Source organism: Erinaceus europaeus, chromosome 12, assembly GCF_950295315.1.
Source record: "Erinaceus europaeus chromosome 12, mEriEur2.1, whole genome shotgun sequence".
Lineage (NCBI taxonomy): Eukaryota > Metazoa > Chordata > Mammalia > Eulipotyphla > Erinaceidae > Erinaceus > Erinaceus europaeus.
In genome coordinates, this window is record NC_080173.1 from 47,853,052 (window position 1) to 47,867,021 (window position 13,970).

The window sequence follows — 13,970 nt, forward strand, 5'->3', positions numbered from 1 at the left end:
CACCAAGAATAGATTTGGTTAGCAAGGTTCTTCCATGACTCAGACGAGATCGGGCATGTTCAGGGGGTTTGGCCATAGACGTTCCATGACACAGAGTTATTCCTGGACATCAGTCCCTCATTCCTGCTGGAAGATTTCTACCAGCAGACGAACATGGCACTTCATAGCCCATCTTGAATACAGCTTCTCTGCTGTCATGTCCTTTCCTGCCATGCTTCCCATTTTATCTTTCCTTTGTTTATATATGTAAAAAAAAATCTTCAGGGAGTCAGTTAAGCACACATGGTGCAAAGTGCAAGGACCAGCAGAAGGATCCCAGTTCAAGCCTCGGCTCCCCACCTGCAGGAGAGTCACTTCACAGGCGGTGAAGCAGGTCTGCAGGTGTCTATCTTTCTCTCCCCCTCTCTGTCTTCTCCTCCTCTCTCCATTTCTCTCTGTCCTATCCAACAACAACAATAATAACTACTACAACAATGAAAAACAAGGGCAACAAAAGGGGAAATAATAATAATACAATTTAAAAAGAAAGTATTATTAAAAAATAAATTAAAAAATCTTCAATGAGGGCAGTGCAGTGATGCATTTCAATAACCATGCACAAGTACCTCTGGTTCAAGCCCCTGGTCCCCACCTACAGCAGGAAAGCTTCACGTGTGGTGAAGCTGTGCTGCAGATCTCTCCTTCCCTTCCTCTCGATTTCTCTTTGTCTGTTTCAAAAATTAAAGGAAAAAATCTTGAGTGGAATTTCATATATTCCTGTTTTTGTATTATCTATTTATTTATTGGATAGAGATAGATAGAAATCGAGAGGGAAGGGGGTGATAGAAAGGGAGAGAAACAGAGTGATACCTGCAGCACTGCTTCACCATTTGTGAAGCTTCCTGCAGGTGGGAACTGGGGGCTTGAACCCAGTTCCTTGCACATTAACATGGTGCTCAACCAGGTGTGCCATCACCCGGTCCCAAGGAATTTCATATATTCTTTATAATTGCTTCATCATCTCGCATGATTTCCCTACGCCTTCTCAGTTTCTTTCTTTTCCTCCATGCCAGTAGGGCTTTGCCTCCCAAGGCGATCTGTGACTTCCATCTTGCCAAGTTGATTCTCTCCCCCATACCCCTGATCTGGTGACTTTGTTCACCACAGGTCAGCCCCTCCTAGAAGCCTGGTTGACTTCATTAGTATGTGCAAGGACCCCAGGTTCAAATCCTTGGCCCCCACTTTCAAGGGGAAAGCTTCATGAGTTGTAAAGTAGTGCTGGAAGTGTCTCTCTTTCTCCCTATCTTCCCCTTTCCTCTCAATTGATCTGTCTCTGTCCAATAATTTTTTTTTTAATAAACCTTTTGTGAAAGGTCACATATCACCTTACTCCATTTGCATGAAATGGCCATAATAGACGATGTATAGAGACACAAAGTGTAATGTACGGGGACTTGGGAGAGAGAAAAATGGGTGGTGGGGTGCCTGCTAACGGGTTTCATTATGGAGTGATGATCAGTAATAGTGGCAGTTGCATGTCCCTGGAAATATTCTGAAAACCACTGATTGGACTCTGTGTGTGTGTGTGTGTGTGTGTGGGGTGTGTGTGGTGTGTGTGTGTGTGTGTGTGTATGAGAGAGAGACAGAGAGGGGGAGAGAGAGAGAAAGAGTGAGCTGAATAAGAGGATTCAATCCCCAAACACTACACGTACCTGAGTGGTGTTCTGGCTTCTCTTTCTCTCCTCTCTGCCTCATTGTGAGGCATCTTTCTTATAAAACAGATCTCACAAAAAAGAAAAAATACATATATAAGGAGGAGGAAGAGGAGGGCACAGAGTGCCAGAGGTGTTCTAGCCCAGGGTGTAAGCGCCAGCACCGCCCTGTGGGAGCGTGGAAAGTCCTCCCGAGTTTGGTTTTATCTCCCTGGCAGCAGAAGCGATGCAGGAGCGTCCCACTCACAGGCCACCGAAACCCCAGCGCGGAGTGGAGGAGAGAGAGACTTCGGAGTCCTGGTACCCGAGTTCCAGAGATGCAGTGGTTTTGGGGAAGGACCCTCGTCAGGAGTGGAGAGGGAAGCAGAGGCCCTTCTCTGGAAACCACAGCCAGAGTCCAACTCATTGTGCGTTTTGCACTCGGTAGGCCACCAGGAGGCGCTGTCTCATCCCCTGTCCCGGCCACCTTCCAGCTGATCCCCTGCGCCCCCTGCCGGCCACGGGGTTGCCCCTGCGGGCGCAAGATGCACCCCAAAATGCAGGTCGAGCTGCGTGGGGGACGGGGGGGTCCTGCACCCGGGGGTCCAGCAGCAGATCTTCACCCCCACCTCCCGCACACTCGTCCGCGGTCACTCCCGCCCCGTAGTCCTCCGCGGAGCTGCAAGAAGGTAAACCCGGGTCCGACACCCCGAGAAGTGTGTTTGGGTGCGGTGGTGAAGAGGATAGCTCCAGGGAGGCGAGGGTCGTCTATCCAAACTTCCCGCCTGCCCCCTCGGGGCCAGCCTCACGCCTGCACCCACCCCTCTCAGCCGCAGTTCCTGCTCCCCGACACCCCTCTTCTATAGTTCCCAGATTTCCGTCCCCTAAAAGCTCACCCGTGCAGCAGCAGCCCCGCGCTCTCTTCCGCCACTCGCCGTCGGGGCGGGGAGCTGCCCGCGGCTGGGCGCCTGTGCTCGCGGAGGGGGCGACCTCACCCGTCTGGCGACTGTGGGGCGGCAAGGTCTGGCTTTACTCCAAGTCTCCAGGATAGTTGGGTGGAGCCTCAGGAAGACTACCCCACCCGCCCCATCCTCTCCTGGGTGGTGGGAAGTTTCCAGCTGGTGCCCCTAACCCAGGGCAGGCGGACTCCCTGTCTGCAGGGTGGGTGTGTGCGTCTCTTTTTGTGACCCTGCCAATTGACCAAGGCTGCCCTCCGCTAGGTGCATCCAGTCAGTCTGTGGCCATTTTTCCTCTGGCCACCTCCATTCCCCCGGTCCAGGGACCCCCGGCGTTCAGGAAGCCCGGTTCTACCTAAACTCAGAGAACCATCATCTACTTACTCTATCCAGACCCCGCCATAAAAACCCACCCAACCAACCAATCGACCCAACCAAAACAAACACACTGAGCCAGGGAGTAGGGAAAGAAGTGCTGAGCACTAGGGGCACAGGGAGGATGGGGGCGGGGGAGCAGGGAGGGAGGTCACTCTGCTCCTCTAATGACCATTGTAGTTGAGGGAGAACTGAGGACAGAACAGGAAACAAGGGTTCCCAGGTAGCACATCTCTCCCCCTTCCCCCTTCCCGACCTAGCTGCCCCACCTCCTCTCTAGTGCTGTGTTCAGACCCATTTCTGCCAGCCAAGAAGACTCAAGAGGGGTCAGAGGTCCTCTGACTGGTGGAGGAGGCTGGAGGAGGCAGGCCCTGCCTTCCCGCCCTGCCCCAGTGACTGAACCAGGGCCCCTTTCAGTTATATCCTGAAGGGGTAGAGTCTCATTTGTTTTCTGCCTGGGGCCAGAAAGGCAGGTAGAAGTGGGTTATCCAGGCTGCAGGAACTCTCAGTATGATGTGGTTTTCTCCCATCAGGGGAAACTGAGTCACACCTCACTGTAGGTTAATGACAGTCTCTTATCTCTTGCCTTGGAAGGATAGAGAGTGGGGAGGGCTCCCCCTAGTGGATTAGTTTTCTTCTGGCCCTGTGTATTCTTAACTCTCCTTGGGAGATTCCAGAAACCTGACTGGTGTTCCCCACCCATAGGGCCTGCGGTGCAACCAGAGCAAGACATGCAGTCTCTGGTGAAATGGAATGGCATTCTGATGAAGAACAGCAAGCTGGAGGGATGGTAAGAGAGCAGGTAGCTGGGGGATATGTGTGTGTGTGCGTGTACTGGTTGGGGGTCTGGGTATTGTTGCACCTGGTTAAACACACATCACCATGCTCAAGGACACGCACACACAATACCTCCAGGCTACCTATCTCCCCCATGCCAGCACCCACACCCATCCCTGATCCTTGGCCAGGTGCTCCTCTGTCTTCCCCCTGCCAGATTATCTACCTCAGACACTGGATTAAGCTTGTGGGATGACCTCTTTGAGCTCTCTACTGGGACTCTGAGGACAAGGAGGATGAGCACCCCCTTGATACCTCCAAGTTGAGAGTGCCCTGCTATGGCACCTGGGTGGTCCTTTCTCTAAGCATCTGTTTACTTGTTTGCAAACCTGACCCCAGCCCCCTCACCAATGGAATTTTTCTTCTTCTAGCATTTGCCCTTCTTCCGTAGCCAGTCAACAGCATCAGGTTGAGCCTGATGTAAAGTTTCGAGACCTCCTTTGAATCTGGAGAGGTGGCAGTCGTTGACTATGTGGGTCATAGTCTGTCTGTAGCCTCAGGGGCAGTTCGGGTCGTCTCTGGCTCCCCAGCGATGGAGCATAGCGGCACACCGGCCATGGCCTGTTCGATAGCGATTGAGGAGGGCCCAATCATAACGTGCTAGGTCAAAGCCGGGTTGACGCCTGCAGGGGTCTGTGATGAGGTGTTTGTTCTTTACCTCAGCTGACTGCCAACTCTGTTTCCAAGAGACTGGAACAGAGAAGTTCAGTGTAGGCATAGGGGACCAGATTGGGTGACGAGACGTCAAGCATTGGACAGGGTGGGCGAAGATATCCGCGCATATTGGCAGGTCCAGTCGAGCGTAGACGTGGGAAATGAACATAGATGATGCCGCATCCCGACGAATATCTGGCGGGGCGATGTTGCTAAGAACTGGCAGCCATGGAACCGGGGTGGAATGGATGGTTCCAGAAATTATCCTCATGGAGGAATATAATTTGGAATCGACCAAGTGGACATGGGGGCTACGGAACCATACTGGGACTTTTGTATTTGGTGAAATACAGTGATTCAGCTTCATTCTTCCGCATGTTTCAAACCATTCTTTCCAACATCATTTGTGGAAGAGACTCTGCTTTCCCCATTGAATAGTCTGGGAACCTTTGTCAAAGATTAGATGTCCATAGGTGTGGGGCCCACTTATGGGCTCTCATTTCTATTGCACTGGTCAGTGTGTCTATTCATGTTCCAGTACCAAGCAGTTTTGATGACAATGGCCCTATAATACAGTTTGAGATCTGGGAGTGTGATGCCTCCGGTTCTGTTCTTTTTTCTCAAGATTGTTTTGGTGATTCTAGGTCTTTTCTGGTTCCAGATAAACATTTGTAGCATTTTTTCTATTCTCCTAAAAAATGTGCTTGGGATCTTGATGGGGATAGCATTAAATTTGTAGATGGCTCTGGGTACTGTATTCATTTTAATGATGTTAATTTTTCTAAGCCATGAACATGGAATATCTTTCCACTTCTTTGTGTCTTTTTCTATTTCCTTTTTTCTATTTCTCCATAATTTTCAGTATACAAGTCTTTCACTTCTTTGGTTAGGTTTACTCCTAGATATTTTATTGTTTTTGTTGCTATAGTAAAAGGAATTGATTTCTGGATTTCATCTTCTAACTTAGTGTTTGCACAGAGGAATGCCACTGGCTTTTGAATGTTAATTTTGTAGCCTGACACCTTACTGTATTGCCTGATGATTTTCCAAAAGCTTCTTGCTGGATTCTTTAGGTTTTTCTATGTATAATATCATGTCATCTGTAAATGTGGAGAGTTTGACTTCTTCTCTTCCAATCTGTATCCCTTTAATTCCTTGCTCCTACCTGATTGCTATGGCAAGAACTTCCAACACTAAGTTTGAATAATAATGGTGATAGTGGGCAGCCTTGTCTAGTATTTGATCTGAGGGGGAATGCTTCCAATTTCTCACCATTGAGTATGATGTTGGCGGTAGGTTTGCTATATATAGACTCCACTATCTTAAGGAATTTTCCATCTATTCCTGTTTTTTGTAGTGTTTTGATCATAAAGGGATGTTGGATTTTGTCAAAGGTTTTCTCTGCATCTATTGAGATGACCATGTGGTTTTTGGTATTTCTTTTATTGATGTGGTGGATCATATTGATTGATTTACGTATATTAACCGAACCGTGTGTCCCTGGGATAAACCCCACTTGGTCGTGATGAACAATCTTTTTAATATACTGTGGTAGCCAATTGGCTAGAATTTTGTTCAATATTTTGGCATCTATGTTTATTAGAGATATTGGTCTGTAGTTTTCTTTTTTTGTTGTGTCCCTGTTTGCTTTTGGTATCAGGGTGATGTTGGCTTCATAGAAGCTGGGAGGGGAGTATTCCTGTATCTTCAGTCTTTTGGAAGAGTTTTAAAAGCAGAGGTATTAACTCTTCCTTGAAGGTTTTGTAGAATTCATTTGTAAAACCATCTGGTCCAGGATTTCTATTCTTAGGAAGGTTTTAGATAACTGTTTCAATTTTGTTAGATGTAATGGGCCTGTTCATATTATCTAGTTCCTCTTTATTTAATTTTGGAAGTTTGTAGGTGTCTAGGAAATTGTCTATTTCTTCCAGGTTCTCTAGATTGGTGTTGTATAATTGTTCATAGAAGCCTTGCATGATATGTTGTATTTCTGCTGTGTCTGTTATATCTCCTCTTTCATTTACAAGACCCAATTTATTTGGGTCTTCTCCCTTTTTTGTTTTGTGAGTCTGGCTAATGGTTTGTCGGTTTTGTTCTCTTTTTCAAAGAACCAACATTTACTTTCATGGATCTTCTGTATGGTTTTCTTATTTTTAATGTTATTTATTTCTGCCCTAGCTTTAGTTATTTCTGTCCTTCTGGTTGCTTTAGGGTTCCTTTGTTCTTCTATGTCTTTTTTAAAATATTTATTTATTTCCTTTTGTTTCCATTGTTGTTTTTTATTTATTGTTGTTTTTTAATTTATTGTTGTAGTTATTATTGTTGTCGTCGTTGTTGGATAGGACAGAGTGAAATGGAGACAGGAGGGGAAGACAGAGAGGGGGAGAGAAAGATAGATACCTGCAGACCTGCTTCATTGCCTGTGAAGCGACTCCTCTGCAGGTGGGGAGCCAGGGGCTGGAAGCAGGATCCTTATGCTGGTCCTTGTGCTTTGCGCCACGTGTGCTTAACCCGCTGCGCTACCGCCCAATTCCCCATTCTTCTAGGTCTTTAAGGTGTGTAATCAGGTTGCTTATTTGAGCTTTTTCTTGTTTCCTAATATGTGCTTGTATGGCTATGAACTTCCCTCTCAGTACTGCTTTAGCTGTGTCCCAAATATTTTGAAAGCTTTTGTCTTCATTTTCATTGAACTCTTGAAACATTTTGATTTCTTCCTTGATTTCCTCTTTGACACAGTAGTTGTTAAGTAGTGTACTGTTGAGCTTCCACATTTTGGGACTATTACTAATATTCTGTTTATTGTTAAGTGTTAGTTTAATTCTACTGGGGCCTGAGAAGATGCTTGGGATCATTTCAATGAGCTTCAATTTGCTGATGCTGTCTTTGTGGCCTAACATATAGTCTGTCCTTGAGAATGACCCATGTGGACTTGAGTAGAATATCTATTCCAGTTTCCTGGGGTGAATGATTCTGAAAATGTCCAGTAGTTTTAGTTTATCTATCTCTTCATTTAGCTCCCTCATTTTTTGTTGATTTTCTGCCTGGATGATCTGTCAAGTTGAGCGAGTGGGGTGTTGAAGTCCCCAACTATTACTGTGTTGCTGTTAATATATTGCTGTAGCTTTTTCAGTGGATATTTGATGTATTTAGATGGCTTCTCATTGGGTGCATAAATGTTAATAATTGTTAAGTCCTCTTGGTTGACTGGTCCTCTTAGCATTTAGTAATGTCCATCCCTATCTTTAAAATTTTTATTTATTCAATTTATTTTTAAAAAGATTTTATTTATTTATTAATGAGAAAGATAGGAGGAGAGAGAGAAAGAACCAGACATTACTCTGGTACATGTGCTGCCAGGGTTTGAACTCAGGACCTCATGCTTGAGAGTCTGATGCTGTATCCACTGCGCCACTTCCCGGACCACTTTAATTTTATTTATTTTAAAGTCTATCGTGTCAGATCTAAGAATAGCTGTTCCTGCCCTTTTTTGTGGGCCATTGCTTGTATGATAATTTTCCATCCTTTCACTTTGAGTCTGTGTTTGTCTTGTTGAGTTAGGTGGGTTTTTTGCAGACAGCATATTGTTGGGTTGTGTTTTCTGATCCATCTTCCTACTGTGTGCCTTTTAATAGGTGAATTAAAGCCATTGACATTTATTAATATCAAAGATTGAAGATATTTTAATGCCATTCTTGTAGATTTTTAGAGTGTTCTGATATATGGTATACTTATGGTGGTATGACTATTTATAGGAGACCTTTCAGAACTTCTTTCAGAGCAGGCTTGCTGATAGTTGATTCTTTCAGCTGTTGCTTGTCTGAGAAGGTTTTTATGCCTCCATCTAGTCTGAATGACAGTCTAGCAGGATACAGTATTCTTGGTTGAAAACCTTTCTCAGTGAGCACTCAACAGATACCTTGCCATTCTCTTCTGGCCTGTAGTGTTTGTGTGGAGAAGTCTGCTGCTAATCTTATGGGTTTTCCTCTGTAGGTAACTCTTCCTTTTTTTCACTCGCAGCCTTCAAGATCCTTTCTTTATCCTTATTCCTTTCCATTCTAAATATGATGTCTTGGGGCCTTTAAATCTGGGTTAATTCTGTTTGAGACCCTCTGGGCTTCTTGAAACTTTATGTCTTTTTTTTTCAAAAAGGTTTTATTTATTTATTGATGAGAAAGATAGGAGAGAAAGAACCAGACATCACTTTGATACATGTGCTGCCTGGGATCGAACTCGAGATCTCATGCTTGAGAGTCCAATGCTTTATCCATTGCACCTCCTCCTGGGCCACGAACCTTTATGTCTTATGTTGTCTAGACTAGAGAAGTTCTCAGCTATTATGTTCTGAAGAATGCTTTCTTCCCCTCCCTCTTTTTCTTTTCTTTCTTTTTTTCTTTCTTTCTGCCTCCAGGGTTATTACTGGGGCTCAGTGCCTGCACCATGAATTCACTGCTCCTGGAGGCCTTTCCCCTCCTTTTTGTTACCCTTGTTGTTGTAGCCTTGTTGTGGTTATTATTGTTATTGTTGTTGTTGGATAGGACAGAGAGAAATCGAGAGAGGAGGGGAAGACAGAGAGGAGAGAAAGACACCTGCAGACCTGCTTCACTGCCTGTGAAGTGACTCCCCTGCAGGTGGGGAGCTGGGGGCTGGAACTGGGATCCTTACTCTGGTCCTTGCGCTTTGCACCACGTGCGCTTAACCCACTGTGCTACCGCCTGACCCCCCCTTTTCTTTATCTGATAAGCGAATAATGCATATATTATTTCTATTGAAGTCATCCCATATGTTTTAATTGTTGTTTTCAGTATCTCTTAATATCTTTTTGAGATATCTTACTTCTTTTTTAGTTGTCTCTAATTCATCCTCAATCTTGCTAATTTTGTCTTCAACCTCATTTATTCTATTTTCTCTCCTCTGTACTGTTTTCTGTAGTTCATCTATTTTGTTACCTTGTTCTGATACTGTTTTTGCTTGTTCAGCTAGTTGTGTTCTTAGCTCAGCTATTTCAGCTTTCAGCTCTCTAATAACCTTGAGATAATTAGTGTTTTCTTTCAGAGTCTCATTTGTTGTTTCTGCATTTCTCATGACAATTCTTTCAAACTCTCACTCCCGTGGCTATTTCCTTAACAAGTGTTTGGATGTTGACCTCACTATTTTGTGGTTCACCCTTTGGGGGGCTTTTAGCTGGACTCTTGTCCTGGTTCATTTCTCCAGTATTTCTTCTTGTTGATTTAACCATTCTATATAGTATGTTATGAGGTCCCTCTCTCAGTACTTTTCAAATTACTGATCACTCTTGCCTAGATTGACTTGTATCTAAGTAGGGTATTTAACGAGTTCATAGTTGTGGAAATTAACAGTTGTTTCCATATTATTTCAGTCCCTGAGTTGGAGCACAGAGACTGTTAAGAAGCCTCTTGGGAGTCAGATGGTAGCACAGCAGATAAGCGCAGCTGGTGCAAAGCACAAGGACTGGTGTTAGGATCCCAGTTTGAGTCCCAGCTCCCCACCTGCAGGGGAGTCTCTTCACAAGCGGTGAAGCAGGTTTTCAGGTGTCTATCTTTCTCTCCCCTTCTTTGTCTCCCCCTCCTCTCTCTCCATTTCTCTCTGTCCTATCCAACAAGGATGACATCAATAACAACAACAATAATAATTACAACAATAAAACAAGGGCAACAAAAGGGAATAAATAAATAAATAAATATTTTTAAAAAATCTTAGAAAAAAAAAGCCTTTTTTGTTCTTTTACTTCCCTGGAGGCTATGGGAGCCTGAGGGCTTTTAAACTGTAAGTAGGCTTCTTAGTTTAATCACTCACTCCTGACCAAGAGATAAAGCAGGATGGGGGAGAGATAGCACAGTGGTAATGCAAAGAGACTCTCACACCCCAAGGATCTAACACTGCAGGCTCAATTCCCTTGCTCAGACTCTCATGGAAACAATGGTCTGGACTTCCCGGGGAGTGAGCCCACTTCCCACAACACAGCATTGGCCAAAGTGCCATCAGAGTGGGGACAGACTGGATATAATGGTGAGTTGACAGACAGGCTGGGAAGTTAGAAAAAGTTCCTGGCACTGAAAATGTTTTCTGCCCTTGTTTGAGGGGAGATTTCTGTCTTTCTTGTGTGGGGAGCAGGGACTTGAACTTAGGTCCTTGTGCATGATAGTGTGTGTGCTCAACTGAGTATGCTACCACCTGGTCTCTCTCTCTGTCTTCCTTTCTCTCTCTCTCTCTCTTTCTTTCCTCCTTTCTCTCTTTCTTGCTTTCTTCACTAGGATTATCATTAAAATTTGGTACTTGCATGACTACTTTACTGGACTTGGTGGCCAATTTTTTCCTTCCTGGGAGAGAGAGAGAGAAAGAGTGAGAGCGAGAGAGAGAGAGAGAGAGCATGATGGTTATGCAAAGAGACTGTCATGTCTGAGGCTCCAAAGTCCCAGGTTCAATCCCCTGCACCGCCATAATCCAGGGCTGAACAGTGCTCTGATTAAAAAATAATAATAATAAGTGCACATTCAAGGACTCAAGTGAGGTTTGAGCCCCTGCTCTCACCTGCAGCAGGTCTGCTTCATGAGCAGTGAAGCAAATCTTCAGGTGCCTTTCTCTCTCCCTATCTCCCCCTCCTCTCTCAATTTATCTCTGTCCTATCCAATAAAAAATGCAAAAAATGGTTGCCAGGAGCAGTGGATTTGTAGTGCTGGGCACCAAATCCCAGCGATAACCCTGGAGGCAAGAGAGAGATGAGGACTTGGAGCTCTGCTCCACTAGTGGTGAAATTTCCTCCCTGCAGGTGGGCACTAGGGTATTGAACCAGGGTCCTCATGCATGGTCAAATGTGTAATCTATTTTGAATGTGCCACTGTCCAGTCCCTTGTATTTCTTTTCCTTCCTTCCTCTCCCCCTCTCTCTCTTTTCTTTCCTTTCCCCAAAGCATTGTTTAGGTTTATGGTAGTGCTGGGGATTGAACCTGAGACCTCATCTTTCAGGCATTCAGGAGGAATTAGCCCTGGTCATACTCCCTGGGGTACTCAACTCTCCTCCCACCAACACCCCACCTCTGCCCCAGGACACTTGACACAGAGTCATCTATTGGAAGCTAGTTTATTTTGATTGGCTTTTCATGTGGCTGAGGCTGGCCTAGGATAGGCTGGGCTGGACTCTGGGGTTTAGTTCTAGATGCTTTGGTCCTCTTCCTCAGCACTGCGTCTGCCGAAGTCCATCCATCCATATGCTTCTTCCTCCTCCTCCACCCATGGGCTATACTTCTTGGAAAGGTCTGAAGGCCAGAGGTGGGAGAGAAAGTGAGGATGGACATGGTCCAGGAGGTGGTTCAGTGGATAAAGCAGCGGACTCTCAAGCATGAGGTCCTGAGTTCAGTCCTCGGCAGCACATGTACCAGAATGATATCTGGCTCTTTCTCTCTCCTTCTATGTTTCCCATTAATAAATAAATAACATATTTAAAAAAAAAAGAGGGAGTTGGGCGGTAGCGCAGCAGGTTAAGCGCATGTGGAGCAAAGCACAAGGACTGGCGTAAGGATCCCTGTTTGAGCCCCCGGCTACCTACCTGCAGGGGAAGTCGCTTCACAGGCGGTGAAGCAGGTCTGCAGGTATCTGTCTTTCTCTGCCCCTTTCTGTCTTCCTCTCCTCTCTTGATTTCTCTCTGTCCTATCCAACAACGACGACATCAACAACAACAATAAAACAAGGGCAACAAAAGGGGAAATAAACAATAATAAAAAATTTTTAAAAAAAGAAAAGAAAGTGAGGATGGAGAAAGGGTTCCCTGCCTTTGGATACTGAGGCTTGCTAACCCTGACTGGGGGAGGCAAGTGGTACAGCGCTTCCTACCTGCCACCAGATGTGGGGGCCGCTGCAGTTGCCTTCGGTGGTGAGAGGCTGGGTGCAGTGGATTCAGCCTCTGTGGCTCCAGGCCGCTGTTGGATCCTGGATCTGAGGGTGCATCCTGCAGACGGGTACCAGGCTTCCAAGAAGCTTCAGAGAATGTGGCCAGGACCAGTGCAAAGATCAAAGTGCACACACACAGATGCTGCATCTTGTCTGCACAAGAGAGAGCATTGGGGCTTAGAGGCATGGCATGGGTCAGATGGGCTCAGGTGCTCTGCTGGATGGGTCTGCTGTTCAGGATGGGGTTCTTGGCTGCTCCTCTAGCTCCTGCTGGCTCCACTTGGTCCCCAAGTCCTGCCTCTTCCCTCCTGTGCACCCTTATTATAGTGACTGTTTTGCAGAATTTGATGCCACATAAGTGACTCTGTAGATGTTTCCATCTTGTAATATAAAATGAGTTTTTAGTGACCAGGGAAAGAGCTCAATTGGTACCATAGAGGACTTGTGTGTTAGAGGTTACTGGTTCAATATCTGGCATTGCATGTGCTGGAGTGGTGTTCTGGCTTCTCTCTCTGTTTTTCTCTGTTTCTCTCCCTCTCTGTTTCTCTCTCTCTCTCTTTCTTGCTCTCACTCTGTCTTAACAAAATATGTGTTAAAGTGGTCTAGGAGTTGGCACAATAGATAAAACACTGGACTCTCAAGCATGAGGTCCCAAATTCAATCCCTGGAAGCACATGTGCCAGAGTGATGTCTGGTTCTTTCTTTCTCTCTTCATATTTTTATCATAAATAAATAAAATATTCACAAATATGTATTAAAGGGAGTCGGGCAGTAGCGCAGCTGGTTAAGCGCAGGTGGTGCAAAGCGCAAGGACTGGCATAAGGATCCCGGTTCGAACCCCCAGCTCCCAACCTGCAGGGGAGTCACTTCAGAAGCGGTGAAGCAGGTCTGCAGGTGTCTATCTTTCTCTCCCCTCTCTGTCTTTCCCTCCTCTCTCCATTTCTCTCTGTCCTATCCAAAAATGACAACATCAATAATAACTTCAATAACAAGGGCAACAAAAGAGAATAAATTAATTAAAAATATATTTATTAAAAAAAAGTGAGGGAGTCAGGTGTTGGTGTAGTCTGTTATGCTACTATGCGCAAGGACCCAGGTTCAAACCCCCCATCCCAAGGCTCGCAGGGTGGGGAGAAGTGTCTCTCTATCTATCTCCCCTTTCCCTCTTTTTCTTTGTCCTATCAAATAAAAAGAAAGGAGAAAGGAAGAAAAATAGCTGCTGAGGATGGCGGATTTGTTGCACCAGCACCGAGCTCCAGTGATAACTCTGGTGGCAATTAAAATAAAATAAAATGGGAGTCAGGCAGCGGGTTAAGCACACGTGGTGCGAAGTGCAAGGGCCGGCTTAAGGATCCCGGTTTGAACCTCCGGCTCCCCACCTGCAGGGGAGTCACTTCACAAGCAGTGAAGCAGGTCTGCAGGTGTCTATCTTTCTCTCCCCCTCTCTGTCTTCCACTCCTCTCTCCATTTCTCTCTGTCCTATCCAACAACTACATTGACAACAATAATAACTACAACAACAATAAAAAAAACAAAAACAACAAGGGCAATAGAAGGGAATAAATAAGTATATT

At 45.5% G+C, this 13,970-nt stretch overlaps 1 protein-coding gene across 1 annotated transcript; it reads right to left on the reverse strand.

Moving 5' to 3' along the window:
- Positions 1–11,576: 11,576 nt before the first annotated feature.
- GAST (gastrin) lies at positions 11,577–12,997 on the reverse strand. Its single transcript, XM_007535503.3, has 2 exons — positions 12,340–12,997; positions 11,577–11,765 (listed from the first exon to the last, which is right to left on the reverse strand). Exons 1-2 carry the CDS (start codon positions 12,581–12,583, stop codon positions 11,662–11,664), a joined length of 348 nt encoding a protein of 115 aa, XP_007535565.2. The 5' UTR covers positions 12,584–12,997; the 3' UTR covers positions 11,577–11,661.
- Positions 12,998–13,970: the final 973 nt, after the last annotated feature.